At 43.6% G+C, this 13,343-nt stretch overlaps 1 protein-coding gene across 11 annotated transcripts in view; it reads right to left on the bottom strand.

The window, feature by feature from the left end:
- Nucleotides 1-1,528: 1,528 nt before the first annotated feature.
- MND1 (meiotic nuclear divisions 1) overlaps nucleotides 1,529-13,343 on the bottom strand; it is a 91,336-nt gene continuing 79,521 nt past the window's right edge. For 8 of the 11 annotated variants that reach the window (XR_011378211.2, XR_016211844.1, XM_008267299.5 and 5 more), the window contains 2 exons: nucleotides 8,761-8,805; nucleotides 1,529-1,768 (listed from right to left, as the gene is read on the bottom strand). Coding sequence is in view for 7 of the 11 variants with exons in the window: in XM_008267299.5 (XP_008265521.3) it covers nucleotides 1,662-1,768; nucleotides 8,761-8,805 (152 nt within the window). In the remaining 4 variants the exon portion in view is untranslated. Of the gene's footprint in view, nucleotides 1,769-8,760; nucleotides 8,806-9,203; nucleotides 10,809-11,556; nucleotides 11,685-13,343 lie in introns of all 11 variants that reach the window. The other 3 variants (XR_016211845.1, XR_016211843.1, XM_089302296.1) reach the window with 3 other exon arrangements.

Raw genomic sequence — 13,343 nt, 5'->3', positions numbered from 1 at the left:
GCCACCTCTATGGGACGCTCAATTTGGGGATTGAATTCCTGGCTCCTGGCTTCAGCTTGGCCCGGTCCTGGCCACTGGGAGCATTTGGGGGAGTGAACCAGTGCATATGAGCATTCTCTTTGCTTCTCAAGTACATAAATTAATTAAAAAAAACCACATTTATTTATTTATTTGAAAGGCAGAGTTAGAGAGAGGATCTTCCATCCGCTGGTTTGGTAGATGGCTACCATGGCTGGGGCTAGGCTAGGCCGAACCCAGTAGCCAGTAGTGAGGAGCTTCTTCTGGGTCTCCCATGTAGGGAAGGATTAGGGGCAAGGGACTTGGACCATCTTCTGCTTTCCCAGGCCATTTACAGGGAGCTGAACTGGAAGTAGAACAGCTGGGACAAGAACTGGTGCCCACAATGGATGGTGGTATTGCAGGCAGCAGCTTTACACATTATGCCACAACACCCCCATAAATTAATTTTTAAAGCTGCCTAGAAAGAAAGCATCTTTTTGGGATCATTAAAAATTACTCCTTTTGTGAACACAGGGACATCTCATACATACCTTCTTTCCAATAAGCAAACAGTGGTCCTAACTAACAGCACACTGGGTCTGAGAAATTCTGGAACGTTAGGGAAAGGCTTTTGTGTCCTATGGTGAGTTATTTTTACTTTTTGCCCTTTGTTTCTTTCCTCAGATCCGTTCTCCCCTGTGAGAAGAGCTGGTGCCCTGGGGCGACATTAATGGGCCTCAAGAACAAACAAAGACGGGCCAGTTTGCTCCTGCCACCTCCAGGAAGTGATTCTGTGGGCCCAGAGCAACTGCCAGCCACACAAAGGCCAGATTCACCAGCCATTTGGGTCATTTCAGACATATGCAGTATTTCTCTAGGTCCTTAAAAGACTATCAGAATTGGACAGTGAAAAAGAATTAAATACACTACACACATTGATGTTTTTTCCTTTGTTTGAGTGACTGCAAATACTCTAATGGAAAAGATGTATACGTACAGGGGATCTATGCTATTTTTTTACCCATTTTTTTTTTAGGCAGTTGAAAAAAAATCCCAGAAGTCTATATAGCTGGTGATGTGTGCTACACATAGACACGCACAAACCCCCATCATCTTACGAAAAGTATAAAAACCAGGACATACGGACATTTGCTTTTCCCTTCCAGTAGAAAGGCATCCAAAACCTTCTAAACTTGAGTGATTTCTTCTGTGGGAATTTTGCAATGATGTGGTAGACTGAGTATCACACTACACATATTTCCCACCAGATACTGGGAACTAGTAAAACAGTCATTAGGGTTTTAAGGGTTATTTCCAAAAATTTATGTGTGTTTATCCACGATAGGACCTTCAAATGTACTCGGAGTACTTAAAACTGTAATGAAACTAAAAAATGCTCAGATGGCATGACTTTGATCTTCAAAAAATCATCTGCGAAGCCGACGGCTTGCTCCACATGCCTCTCTGTGCGCTGTGAGAATATGGATATCATACTGCTTTTCATCTGCCAAAAAGGCGGAAGAACATCTGCATTTTATACTTTATTTAAAATCTAAACAATGGTAAGCAGTGACAGGTAAGTGGCAAGTCCGTACACGCGGTTGGGAACATCAAAGATTTACATATTCACAGTTCACAGGGCTTCCCCAGCAGCAAGGATTTCAGTCTATGTAGTCAAAGTCTTCCGGGATTCCAAAATTTTTATCAATTTTATTTTCTTCCAATCCAAATTTTCTTTTGGCCCAAGATTTTATTGCAAATATGTTATCTGCAAAGAAAATTGAGAAACATTTTGAGAACTGAAAACACAATCATAAAACATTTCAATATATGCATCTTCACTGTTCTAACTCTTCTGTTACTCTTAGATGTGTTATAGTAAGGAGTTCTCTGTACTTTGAACAAGTAAACAGATCTCTAATGTTCAGATTCTGTTACCTGCTGTTAAAGAGTACATAAGAACACTAGAAAGGTAGGGACAGGTTAATGGAGTCCTTGCCAATCTCCAGAGCAGGGCCAGGGCTCTGCTACCTCAGGGATTGGACATTCTCTCCAGTCCCCTCCTCCCCCACAGAGTAATGGCTTCCAGACAATCCCACCAGTGTGCAGGAGAGGGGTGAGGAGGAGGGAAGGGGCTTCTCCTTCCTTTAGACTGAGACCAACAGATGTGCCCTCAGCATCCCCTCAAGGAATTTAAAATTTGTTTTACCACCGTAAGAAGTGTCACATCTATTTAAAGGAATTTCTCCCAAATAAATAAAGCAAAGTGTATACCATTTTGGTCAAAGATCCTCATCCCAGTACAGTAGTAGACAAAAATAAAAGCAATCTACTACAGTTTCTCCTTGGGAAGGGTCTATGCACAGGCAGTACCCACATGCCAACAGTGGCTGCACTTGGGGAATAGGGGTGACAGTATTTTTTCTTTTAGTTCATAGATTTCTTGGATGTACATATCTAGGCTTTACAACGAAAATGTATTATAAGGGGTTGGCATTGTGGTGTAGCAGGTAAAGCTGCCAGTATCCCATATGGGCACCGGTTTGTGTCTCAGCTGCTCCACTTCTGGTCTAGCTCCTTACTGGCCTAGGTAAGCAGCAGACGATGGCCCAAGTGCCTGGCCACCTACCACACAGATGGGAGACCCAGATGACGCTCCTGGCTCTGCCCTGGCTCAGTCTTGGCTGTTTCAGCCACCTGGGGAGTGAACCAGCAAATGGAAGATCTTTCTCTCTTTCTTTTTTAAGAAAAGCAGTAACAAGTAGAAAGTAGAAGACTCACAGTGTAAGGTTTCCCGGTGTGTAGGGGAAGACTAGTGATAAGGAGGTGAAGCTGGCACAGGCTCTTGGGAGTGCTCTGGGATGAATCATGCCAACCCCCTCCCCCACATGCTGAAGTCTTGGCCCCCCTACCTCAGAATGTGACTGTATGGGACATAGATCTTTCAACAAGCTGCACCTAACCCAATCTTACTGGTGTCATTATAGTAAATGGAAATCTGGACACACTGAGACATCCGGGCTCGCACAAAGGAAAAACCATGAAGAAAAACCTAAGAGGACTTAGGGGGAAGGCAGAGCCCTGCAAGCCAAGGGGAGAGAGAGCCTCAGAACACCAAACCTGCCAACACTCAGGGATGCCCCCTGTCTGTGGGCATCCCTAGAAAATCCATACATGGAATTTGATCACTTTTTAAAGTACTGTTTTTATGGAGATTTAATTCCAACTATCAAATCATGACAAATTCCTGGGATGCAGTTTCTTTCTTTTTTTTTTTTTATTTGACAGGTAGAGTTATAGACAGTGAGAGAGAGAGAGACAGAGAAAGGTCTTCCTTCCGTTGGTTCACTCCCCTAACGGCCACTATGGCCAGCGCTGCGCCGATCCAAAGCCAGGAGCCGGGTGCTTCCTCCCGGTCTCCCATGCGGGTGCAGGGACCCAAGCTCTTGGGCCATCCTCCACTGCCTTCCCGGACCATAGCAGAGAGCTGGACTGGAAGAAGAGCAACCGGGACAGAATTCGGCACCCCAACTGGGACTAGAACCTGGGGTGCCGGCGCCGCAAGCGGAGGATTAGCCTAGTGAGCCATGGTGCTGGCCAGGATGCAGTTTGTTTCTAAGGTAAATACTACCACATCAAACAGAAGAGTGCTAACAAAATTTCTCCATTTCTTTCAATTAAAGTGTTACAGAATGTATACTGGAATGCATCATTACATTTCATAGCAGTTCCAAATGAGTCTTTACCTTTCGTAATAATCCAAGAGATAATAGCAAAATAACAGCACAACATAGTCCAGGCTGACCTGTTTGGCTTTACTGGTGTCTACACAATTAGTATGGTATTGCCACTTGCTGCCAGATGTTTACAGAAGTCCCTCTGCTGCACCAAACAGGTATTCAGTGTATTACAGGTATGAGGGTGTATCTTCAAATACACCCAAGGAGGGAAAAAATAATGTATTCTGCAACACTTCCTAAGTGATGTGTGTGCTAGGGAGAAAACAGCAGGTATCGTGTGTACAGCTTCCAGGACAGCCCCACAGAGAAACAGAGTTCCAGGAACCGAGAGAACCACACAACACTGGCGCTTGCAGAGACAGCCCTGGGCCAGAGGAGAAGAAAATGGGCACCAGAAGAGGGCTACTGAGCAGCCTCTGTGGGAAGGACTTCCAGGTGCACACAGGACAAGATGCCATTATAAATGGTCAAGTACTGAAATCAAAAAAGAACAAATCAAAACTTCTTCATAACGAGGCCTATTAAAACAAAGACTCTGATAAAACACTTCCTTGGCCACTGGGTATCTAAATAAATCTTAAAAAAAAGAAATTTCTATAAATGGATAAAGAATGTATTATTTTGTTGTTTTTAAAGAAATAACCCTAACACTAGTAGAACTCCTGTTCATTTATGTGGTGGCATAGCTGAGATACCTATTGGAAAAGGCTAGGCATTAGCATTTACAATGAGTCTGCGTCAGGAACTCACATTTATCCCTCTAGACGCTTCTGTAGGGCATCAGGAAAAACCCCATCAGGGAGGGAGGGTGGGAAGTATCACTACGGGTTTAAAATTGCATATCTGAAATACATAAAATCTGTTCTTTTATATAAATAAAAAGTAGTTCTGACTTTAGAAAAAAAATACACTATCCTGGCTATTAAGTGAGGTTTTACATGCTATAATTTTTAAAAAATCATATTTAAGTATATTTAATGTCACAAAACATTTAGATGTAATATTTCTATATTGAAGGAACTTCAAAAAGTTCATGGGAAAATAGAATTAGAAGACGTTTATATTTCCTCATCCTTTTAAATTATCTGAGACACAGAGACACTCAGAGCTCCCATTTACTGGTTCATGCTCCAAATGCCCAGGACAGCCAGAGGCAGGCTGGCGCTGGAGCTGGAAACCAGAGCTCAATGCGGACCTCCCACCTGGGTGGCAGGAACCTAACCACTTGAACCATCCCCTGCTGCCTCCAGGGGTCTGCATTATCAGGGAACTGGTGTCAGGAACTGGAGCCAGGTATCAAAGCAGGCAGGCACTCTGCTATGGGACTCAGGTGACTTAAGCAGCACCTTAACCACTAGGCCAAATGCCCACCTCGCCATGAGCTTTGTGAAGTACTCTTGTAAAGGCCCCAAAGTAACCTCTCATTACTTCCACAGTAAATGGTCTCAATTCTAGACACTTTAATGACTTTTCTCAGTAAAAGGAAACCAAACCTTAACTAACAGCTATATGATAACCGGTAGTTGTGAGTACTACTGGGACTGGTGCTTTGTTTGTTTTGAAGGCAGGGAGGTTTTTGCAGTGTGATTCGCTTTCTCTCCAAGCTTTCCACAGCAGGCGTTTATGTTGGTGTAAGCTGCGACCTCAAATGGAAACAGGGTTCTTACAGCTGCTTCTGTTGTTCTCAAAATGCTTTCCTCCCACGTTCTTTAAAAGCTCCAGGTGCTCTTGCAGCTAATACCGCTGGGGGTGGGGGTGGTGGTGTTCCAACTGTTTTTTCTAACAACTTTAGAAGCCTATGTTGAATTGGAAGACAAAAAGTCCTCACAAGCGGTTTCTGAGCACAGAAGGGAAAAGGGGTGTATTTCCCTGCTCTGATACTGTGCTGGGGAGCCTGCAAGCCCTTCCTACTCCATCCTCCTGAATACAAGTAGTTCTTATCCACACTGAGGAGATGAGGAAGCCGCTTCGGAGAAGTTCAAAAGGTCAAACAGCAAATAAGAGCACAGCCTAGAGTCCTTTCAAAGTCAAGTTCCTTCCACTGCAAACACGTGTTCCCTGTTTCTACTGTAGGATGAGCTGTTCTGTCCAGAACTATTGGAGGAAATCACCTTATGACTCTCTTATTTTTAAGTTTCTTTTGTCACACTCAAAAATTTCCATTTCTTTGGGCCGGCGCTGTGGCGTAGCAGATAAAGGTGCCGCTTGTAGTGTCAGCATCCTCTACAGGCGCCAGTTCAAGTCCCGGCTGCTCCTCTTTTGATCCAGCTCTCTGCTGTGGCCTGGGAAGGCAGCACAGGTTGGGTCCCTGCACCCAAGTGGGAGACCCAGAGGAAGCTCCTGGCTCCTGGCTTCTGATTGGCTCAACTCCGGCCATTTTAGCCATTTGGGGAGTGAACCAACGGATGGAAGACTTCTCTCTCTCTCTGCCTCTCAAATAAATAAATTTTAAAAATTCCATTTCTCATATAATATTGTACTTACTTATTTATACTTTGTAAGACACATTTCTTTATCCTTTTTAAATGCTAGTCTGCTGTTTTTACCCTCCTCTGTTCTTATTACTAACGCATTATTACTTAAAAAAATAATTCTGCAGGGAATAGTGTTGTGGTATACTAGGTACAGCTGCTTCCTGTGATGCCAGCATCCCTTATGGGCACTGATTTGCGTCCTGGCTGCTCCATTTCCAACCCAGCTCCCTGCTAATGGCCTGGGAAAAGCAGTGGAAGACGGCCCAATTGCTTGGGCCCTCTGCTATCCATGTGGGAGACATGGATATTTATTTATTTTAAAGACAGAGTGAGAGAGTGAGAGAGATTCTTCCACCCATTTGTTCACTCCCCAAACGACCGCAATGGTTACAGCTGGACCAGTACGAAGCCAGGAGCTTCTTCAGGATCTCCCATGTACATGCAGGAGCCCAAGCACTTGGACCATCTGCTGATGCCTTCCCAAGCACATTAGCAGGGAGCTGGTTTAGAAGCAGAACAGCCGGCCGGCGCCGCGGCTCACTAGGCTAATCCTCCACCTAGCGGTGCCGGCACACCGGGTTCTAGTCCCGGTCGGGGCGCCGGATTCTGTCCCGGTTGCCCCTCTTCCAGGCCAGCTCTCTGCTGTGGCCAGGGAGTGCAGTGGAGGATGGCCCAAGGGCTTGGGCCCTGCACCCCATGGGAGACCAGGAGAAGCACTTGGCTCCTGCCATCGGATCAGCACAGTGCGCCGGCCGCGGCAGCCATTGGAGGGTGAACCAACGGCAAAGGAAGACCTTTCTCTCTCTCTCTCACTGTCCACTCTGCCTGTCCAAAAAAAAAAAAGGCAGAACAGCCAGGACTTGAACCAGTGCCCATATGGTGTGCCAGCATCTCAGGCAGCAGCTTTACCTGCTACGACATAGCACTGACCCCAAAATGATTTTTTTTTTTTTTTAAGATTTATTTTATACATTTGAAAGAGTTACAGAGAGAGAGGTTTTCCATCTGCTGGTTCACTCCTCAAATGGCCACAAGGGCCAGAGCTGGCCAAAGCCAGGAGCTTCTTCTGGGTCTCCCACACGGGTGTGGGGGCCTAAGCACTTGGGCCATCTTCCACTGCTTTCCCATGTAATTAGAAGAAAGCTGGATTGGAAGTGGAGTGGTTAGAACTCACATCAGCGCTGAAAGCTGGGGCTTTAACCCTCTGCACCACAGCGCTGGCCCCCCGGAATGATTTAAGTCTTCTGTGAAACAGAGGCCTGGACAGGGCACCAAGGACACTTGGCTCAGATCTGTTCTCCCAGTAATGATTCCTAACCTCTATCTAAACAAATCACCCGAGCTTTGTGCACCTCTGTGTCTACTTCATCTTATCCATACTCCCCCACAGAAACAAAATGAGGATCAGGAATACCAGTGAAGGCATTATAGACTCACCAGGCTGAAAAACTGCAATTACCATTTTCTTATAATTAAACACTGAAATACTAGTAACATTCTCTGAGAAATGTTAATAATATTAGTCATTTATAACTCGCAGCAATAACTATTTTTATCCTAAACCTTCAGACATGGGTAATGCCTTATGAATTTCCATTTTTTAGACTATATCTGTTGTAGATCAGTGGGTGTCTCCCCTGGCAGATGGGCTATTCAGATAGTTAAATGAAAACAGACTTATCCTGTAGTAGGAAAGAGCTTGGACTCTGGAATCAGAAATCTGAGTTTAACGCCTGCACCACCGCCAAGCAAACGTGTGGCCCTGGACTCCCAAGGGTCTTAGTTTCATCTTAAAAATTGGGTAGGATAATCCTAGCTACCTCACAAGAGAACTGTGGAAATGCAGCACAGACCCATCACATAGCTGGGCATACAGGCAGCCCTCAAGACTGCACTACCGACAGAAAGACAAATCTTACACATGCCATGAAACTCTTAAAGGTGTCTGAGTATCTTCTGAACACAAAGGTTAAAAAGCAACTGATACAAAATTACTCACAGTAAGATTAAAATAAAATCTTTTTTTTTTTTTTTTTTTTGGACAGGCAGAGTGGACAGTGAGAGAGAGAGACAGAGAGAAAGGTCTTCCTTTGCCGTTGGTTCACCCTCCAATGGCCGCCGCGGCTGGCGCGCTGCGGCCGGCGCACCGCGCTGATCCGATGGCAGGAGCCAGGAGCCAGGTGCTTTTCCTGGTCTCCCATGGGGTGCAGGGCCCAAGCACCTGGGCCATCCTCCACTGCACTCCCTGGCCACAGCAGAGGGCTGGCCTGGAAGAGGGGCAACCGGGACAGAATCCAGCGCCCCGACCGGGACTAGAACCCGGTGTGCCGGCGCCGCTAGGTGGAGGATTAGCCTAGTGAGCCGCGGCGCCGGCCTAAAATAAAATCTTAAATGGAATGATTTAATAGCTAAAAACTTGAGGAACGTATCTATTTCTAGAAATCTCATTTCTTGAACAAAGCTAGCACAAAGGCAACTGAACTTCACACTACATTAACTCCACAAGATATTTAACTATAGTTTAATATTGTCATTAAGATACATACCAGTCCATCTGTTAGCAGCTTCTTTGGCTATTTTATTTGCTTGACCTTAAAAAAGAATTATATATGTAAGTTTACATATATAAAATTATCTTCAGCTGTCTATAGGTTTATTTTTTTCCACAGGAATAAGTTTTTATAAAATGGGTACATTTAATAGAATTTATATGAAATAACTATGAAAAAAAACTCAAAGAGTGGTATAACACTGTATCTTACAAACCTGCTCAAATTCCCAAGGAAATTATATTATATTTATATTAGTCACGAATAGAAAGCTAATATGAACAATTTCCCTTACTAAATGTTCACCATCACTGTACTTGTTCCTTTAAAGGCAACATAAGTTTAAACGTTTCTCAAACAACTTATCATACCAAAATACAACACAATTGAAAGGTAAGAATTTTGCTATATATAAAATATTAGGTCACAATGAATCTGACCTTAAAAAATTGTAGAGGGGCTGGCACTGTGGTAAAGCGGGTAAAGCTGCTGCCTGCAGTGCTGGTTTGAGTCCCAGTTGTTCCACTTCTGATCCAGTTCTCTGCCATGGCTTGGGAGGGCAGTGGAAGATGGCCCAGGTCCTTGGCCCTTGCATTCGTGTGGGAGTCCTGGAAAAAGCTCCTGGCTCCTGGCTCCGGACTGGCTCAGCTCCAGCCCTTGTGGCCATCTGGGGAGTGAACTAGTGGATGGAAGACCCCTCCCCCCTTTTCTCTGTAATCTTTCAAATAAATCAATAAATCTTTAAAAAAAATTGTAGCAGTGGAGTGGGCATTTAGTGTGGTTAAAATGCTTGCAAGCTGTATCGGATGGCCAACTCTGTGTCTGATGGCCAACTCTGGCTCCTGAGTCCAGCTTCCTGCCAATGCAGGCCTGAGGATGCACCAGTGATGGCTCAAGCAGGTTCCTCCCTCATGTGGGAGGCCGGGATTGAGTTCCCGGCTTCTAGCTTCAGCCCTGGCTCAGCGCTTTCTGTTACTGGCATTTGGGAAGTGAACCAGGGGATGGGAACACTATCTCTGTGTCTCTCAAATAAGTTAAACAACACAAATTTTGTTTTTTAGTGGTGAAGACTGGAGCTGTGGTGCAGGGGGTTAAGTTGCCACTTAGAACGCCAGCATCTCCTATCAGAGTGCCAGTTAGTTCCAACTGCTCCACTTTTTTTTTTCTCAAAGGATTATTTACTTGAAAGGCAGCGTTACAGAGAGAGAAGACAGATCTCATCTGCTGGTTCACTCCCCAAATGGTGGAAACAATCAGGCATAGGCCAAGCCAAAGCCAGGAGCTAGGGACCCGAGCTATCTTTTACATCTTTCCCAGGAGCATTAGTAGGGAGCTGGACCACAAGTGGAGCAGCTGGGACTCAAACCAGCACCCATATTGGATGCAGGTGCTGCAGGCCACGGCTTAACCTGCTGAGCCACAGTGCTGGCCCCCAACTGCTCCACTTTTGATCCAACTTACTATGAATGCACCTGGGAAGGCAGCAGAAGATGGCTCAACTACTTGGGCTGCTCCTGCCACCCAGATGCGGGAGATCTGGATGGAGCTCCTGGCTGGCCCAGTCCTGGCTGTTGTGACCATTTGAGGAGTGAATCAGCACACAGGAGACCTCTCTTTATCACTCTTCTAAATAAAAAATAAACAAAAAATTTTTTGAAGTTACTGATAATGAGAATAACCTTTAGGAGAAAATATTTATAATTTACTTCATATATTTAATTAGATATCCTATCACTAAATTTGTACATATTTTGTCTTTGAAGTTAATCTATACAGTGCTTAACAGGCCTATGATCAATTGGGCATAAATATGATTTAAAATGGTGTTATTTATTTATTATTTACTTCAGAGGTAATTACAGACAGAGAGGGACAAACAGAGAGAGGTCTTCCATCTGCTGGTTCACTCCCCAGGTGGCTGCAACGGCCAGAGCTGGGCCAATCCGAAGCCAGGAGTCAGGAGCTTCTTCCAGGTCTCTCACATGGGTACAGGGGCCCGAGCACTTGGGCCATCTTCTACTGCTTTCCTAGGCCACAGCAGAGAGCTGGATTGGAAATGGAGCAGCTAGGATTAGAACCGGCGCCCAGATGGGATGCCAGCACCAAAGGCAGAGGCTTAGTCCACCTCATCACAGCATCAGCCCCGGTGTTTTTTAAGAACCCTTATTTATTTGAAATATAGAGACACACAGAGTCAGAGACAGATCTTCCACACATTGGCGTACTCCCCAGATGCCTACAACAGCTGGGGCTGGTCGAGGCCAAAGCCAGGAGCTGAGAACTCAATCCAGGTCTCCCATGAGGGTTGCAGGACCAAACCCTTGAACCATCACTGCTGCCTTCCAGGGTCTACTTCAGCAGCAAGCTGGAATCAGAAGTGGAGCCAGGACTCAAACCCAGGCACTCCGATATGGGATGTGGGCATTCCAAGTGGCATCTTATATACCACAGAATTCACCATACCAAAGTATATGTACTTCAGTGCTTTTTATTATATTTGCATGATTGTAAAACCACCACCACTACCTAATTCCACAGCACTTCATCACCCAAAAGGAAATCTTGCATTGATGAGCAGTCACTCAACATTCCCCATCCTCCCAGCCCCTGGCAACCACTAATCTACTTTGTCTCTATGGATTTCCTTTTTGTGGATATTTCATATGAAACATACAATTTGTGGTCTTTAGTGTTTGGCTTCTATCTCTTAGCACAGTATTTTCAACTTTTATCCATGTTGTACTACATATCAGTAGTTTTTTGGTGCTAATTTATATTCCACAATTTACTTACATCCATTCACCAGTTAATGGACATTTGGGTTGTTTCTGTTATTATGAGTAATTATTAATTTCTGCGTGGACGCATTTTCGGGTCTCCAGGGTATGTATCCAGGGATGGAATGGTGGTTCACATGGTAGCTGTGTATAACATTTGGGAAACAGACACACAGTTTTCCAAAATGTCTTCACCATTTTACAATCCTACCAGCAATTTGAGAGGTCCAAGTTTCTTGTCAATGCTTGTTATTTCCCATTTTAAAAATATTCATTATATATTTTGTAAACTTGCTCACCTCATTTCTTAGGAGTAATACCTTATTTACATTGTTTAGGGTTTTTTATGTATGCAGAAGATCATACCATTTGAGAACAGTTTTTACTACTTTTTCAAAAGCTTTCAGCGTCCCAACACTCATTATATATGCTGTGGCTTTTTTGTAGGTGCCTTTCCAACAGCTGAAGAAGTCCACTTCTAGTCCTAGTGTGTTGACTGTCTTAATCGTGAAAGGGTTTTAGACTTTGTCAAATACTTTTTCTTCTTGTCCTGGGACAATCATGTGGTTCTCTCCTCCGACTTTATTCTATAAACAGGCTGCATTACATTAACTCATTTTTTTTCTGTTGAATCAACCTTGAATCCCTGGGACAAATTTCACTCCTTTTGATATGCTACTGGATTTGTTTTGTTACTAGTGCGACTTCTTGAACCTAATATTCATAAGTAATTTCATTTTTAGTTTTCTTGTGATGTCTTTGAGTTTCAGTTATCAGGTTAATACTGATCACCTCAAAGAATGAATAAAGATTTGAAATGCTGGTGAGGATGTGGAGGAAAAGGCATCCTATTACACTGTTGGTGGGAATGTAAACTAGTGCAGCCATTGTGGAAGACAGTATGGAGATTCCTCAGAAACCTAAAAACAGATCAACCATATGACCCAGCCATTCCATTCCTGGGAATTTACCCAAATGAAATGAAATCAGCATATGAAAGAGCTATCTGTACCCCCAGGTTTATTGCAGCTCAATTCACAATTAGCTCAGATGTCCATCAACTGATGACTGGATAAAGAAACTGTGGTGCATACATACTATGGAATACTACTCAGCCGTAAAAAAGAATGAAATTCTGTCTTTCACAATAAAATGGGTGCAACTGGATACTATTATACTTAGTGAAATAAGCCTGTCCAAAATACAAACTTATGTTTTCCCTGATCAGTGGTAACTAACAGAGTACAAAAAAAAATAATATATGTGAGCAAAATTGACATTTTACAATTTGATTGCTTATGGAGGGTTAAGCTTATGATTATAAAATAAACTAAAAGTATGTCATTGTAAAAATTAAAATAAGAATGGGAGGAGGAGGGAAGGTTGGAACGTGGGAGGGACGGAAGGTAGCATGGGAAGTATCACTACGCTCCTAAATCTGTATATATGAAATATATCAAATTTCTTCATCTTAATAAAACAAAACAAAACAAAACAAAACAAAACAAAACAAAACTTTAATTCTTTAGAATTTTGCCAGTGAGACTGGAATTTTTCTTGTGAGAATTTTGATTACTAATTCAGTCTATCTACACATAGTAGATACAGTCAGGCTATCTTTGCCTGAACCAATTTTGGTAGTCTTCATCTTTCTAGGCATTTGCTCATGTAGGTCATCAAATTTACTGACATATAATTGTTCGCAGCTTTCCCCTTCATTACCCTAGGGTCAACAGTAATGTTACCTCCTTCAATGCTGATTTTTGTAACCTGGGATCTCTTTCTTTTCTCTCTCTGCCATGT

Source organism: Oryctolagus cuniculus, chromosome 8, assembly GCF_051225735.1.
Source record: "Oryctolagus cuniculus isolate XC-2025 breed Fujian yellow rabbit chromosome 8, ASM5122573v1, whole genome shotgun sequence".
NCBI classification, from domain to species: domain Eukaryota; kingdom Metazoa; phylum Chordata; class Mammalia; order Lagomorpha; family Leporidae; genus Oryctolagus; species Oryctolagus cuniculus.
The sequence above is the reverse complement of the archived record's forward strand: the minus strand, read 5'-3'. Positions and strand labels throughout refer to the sequence as shown.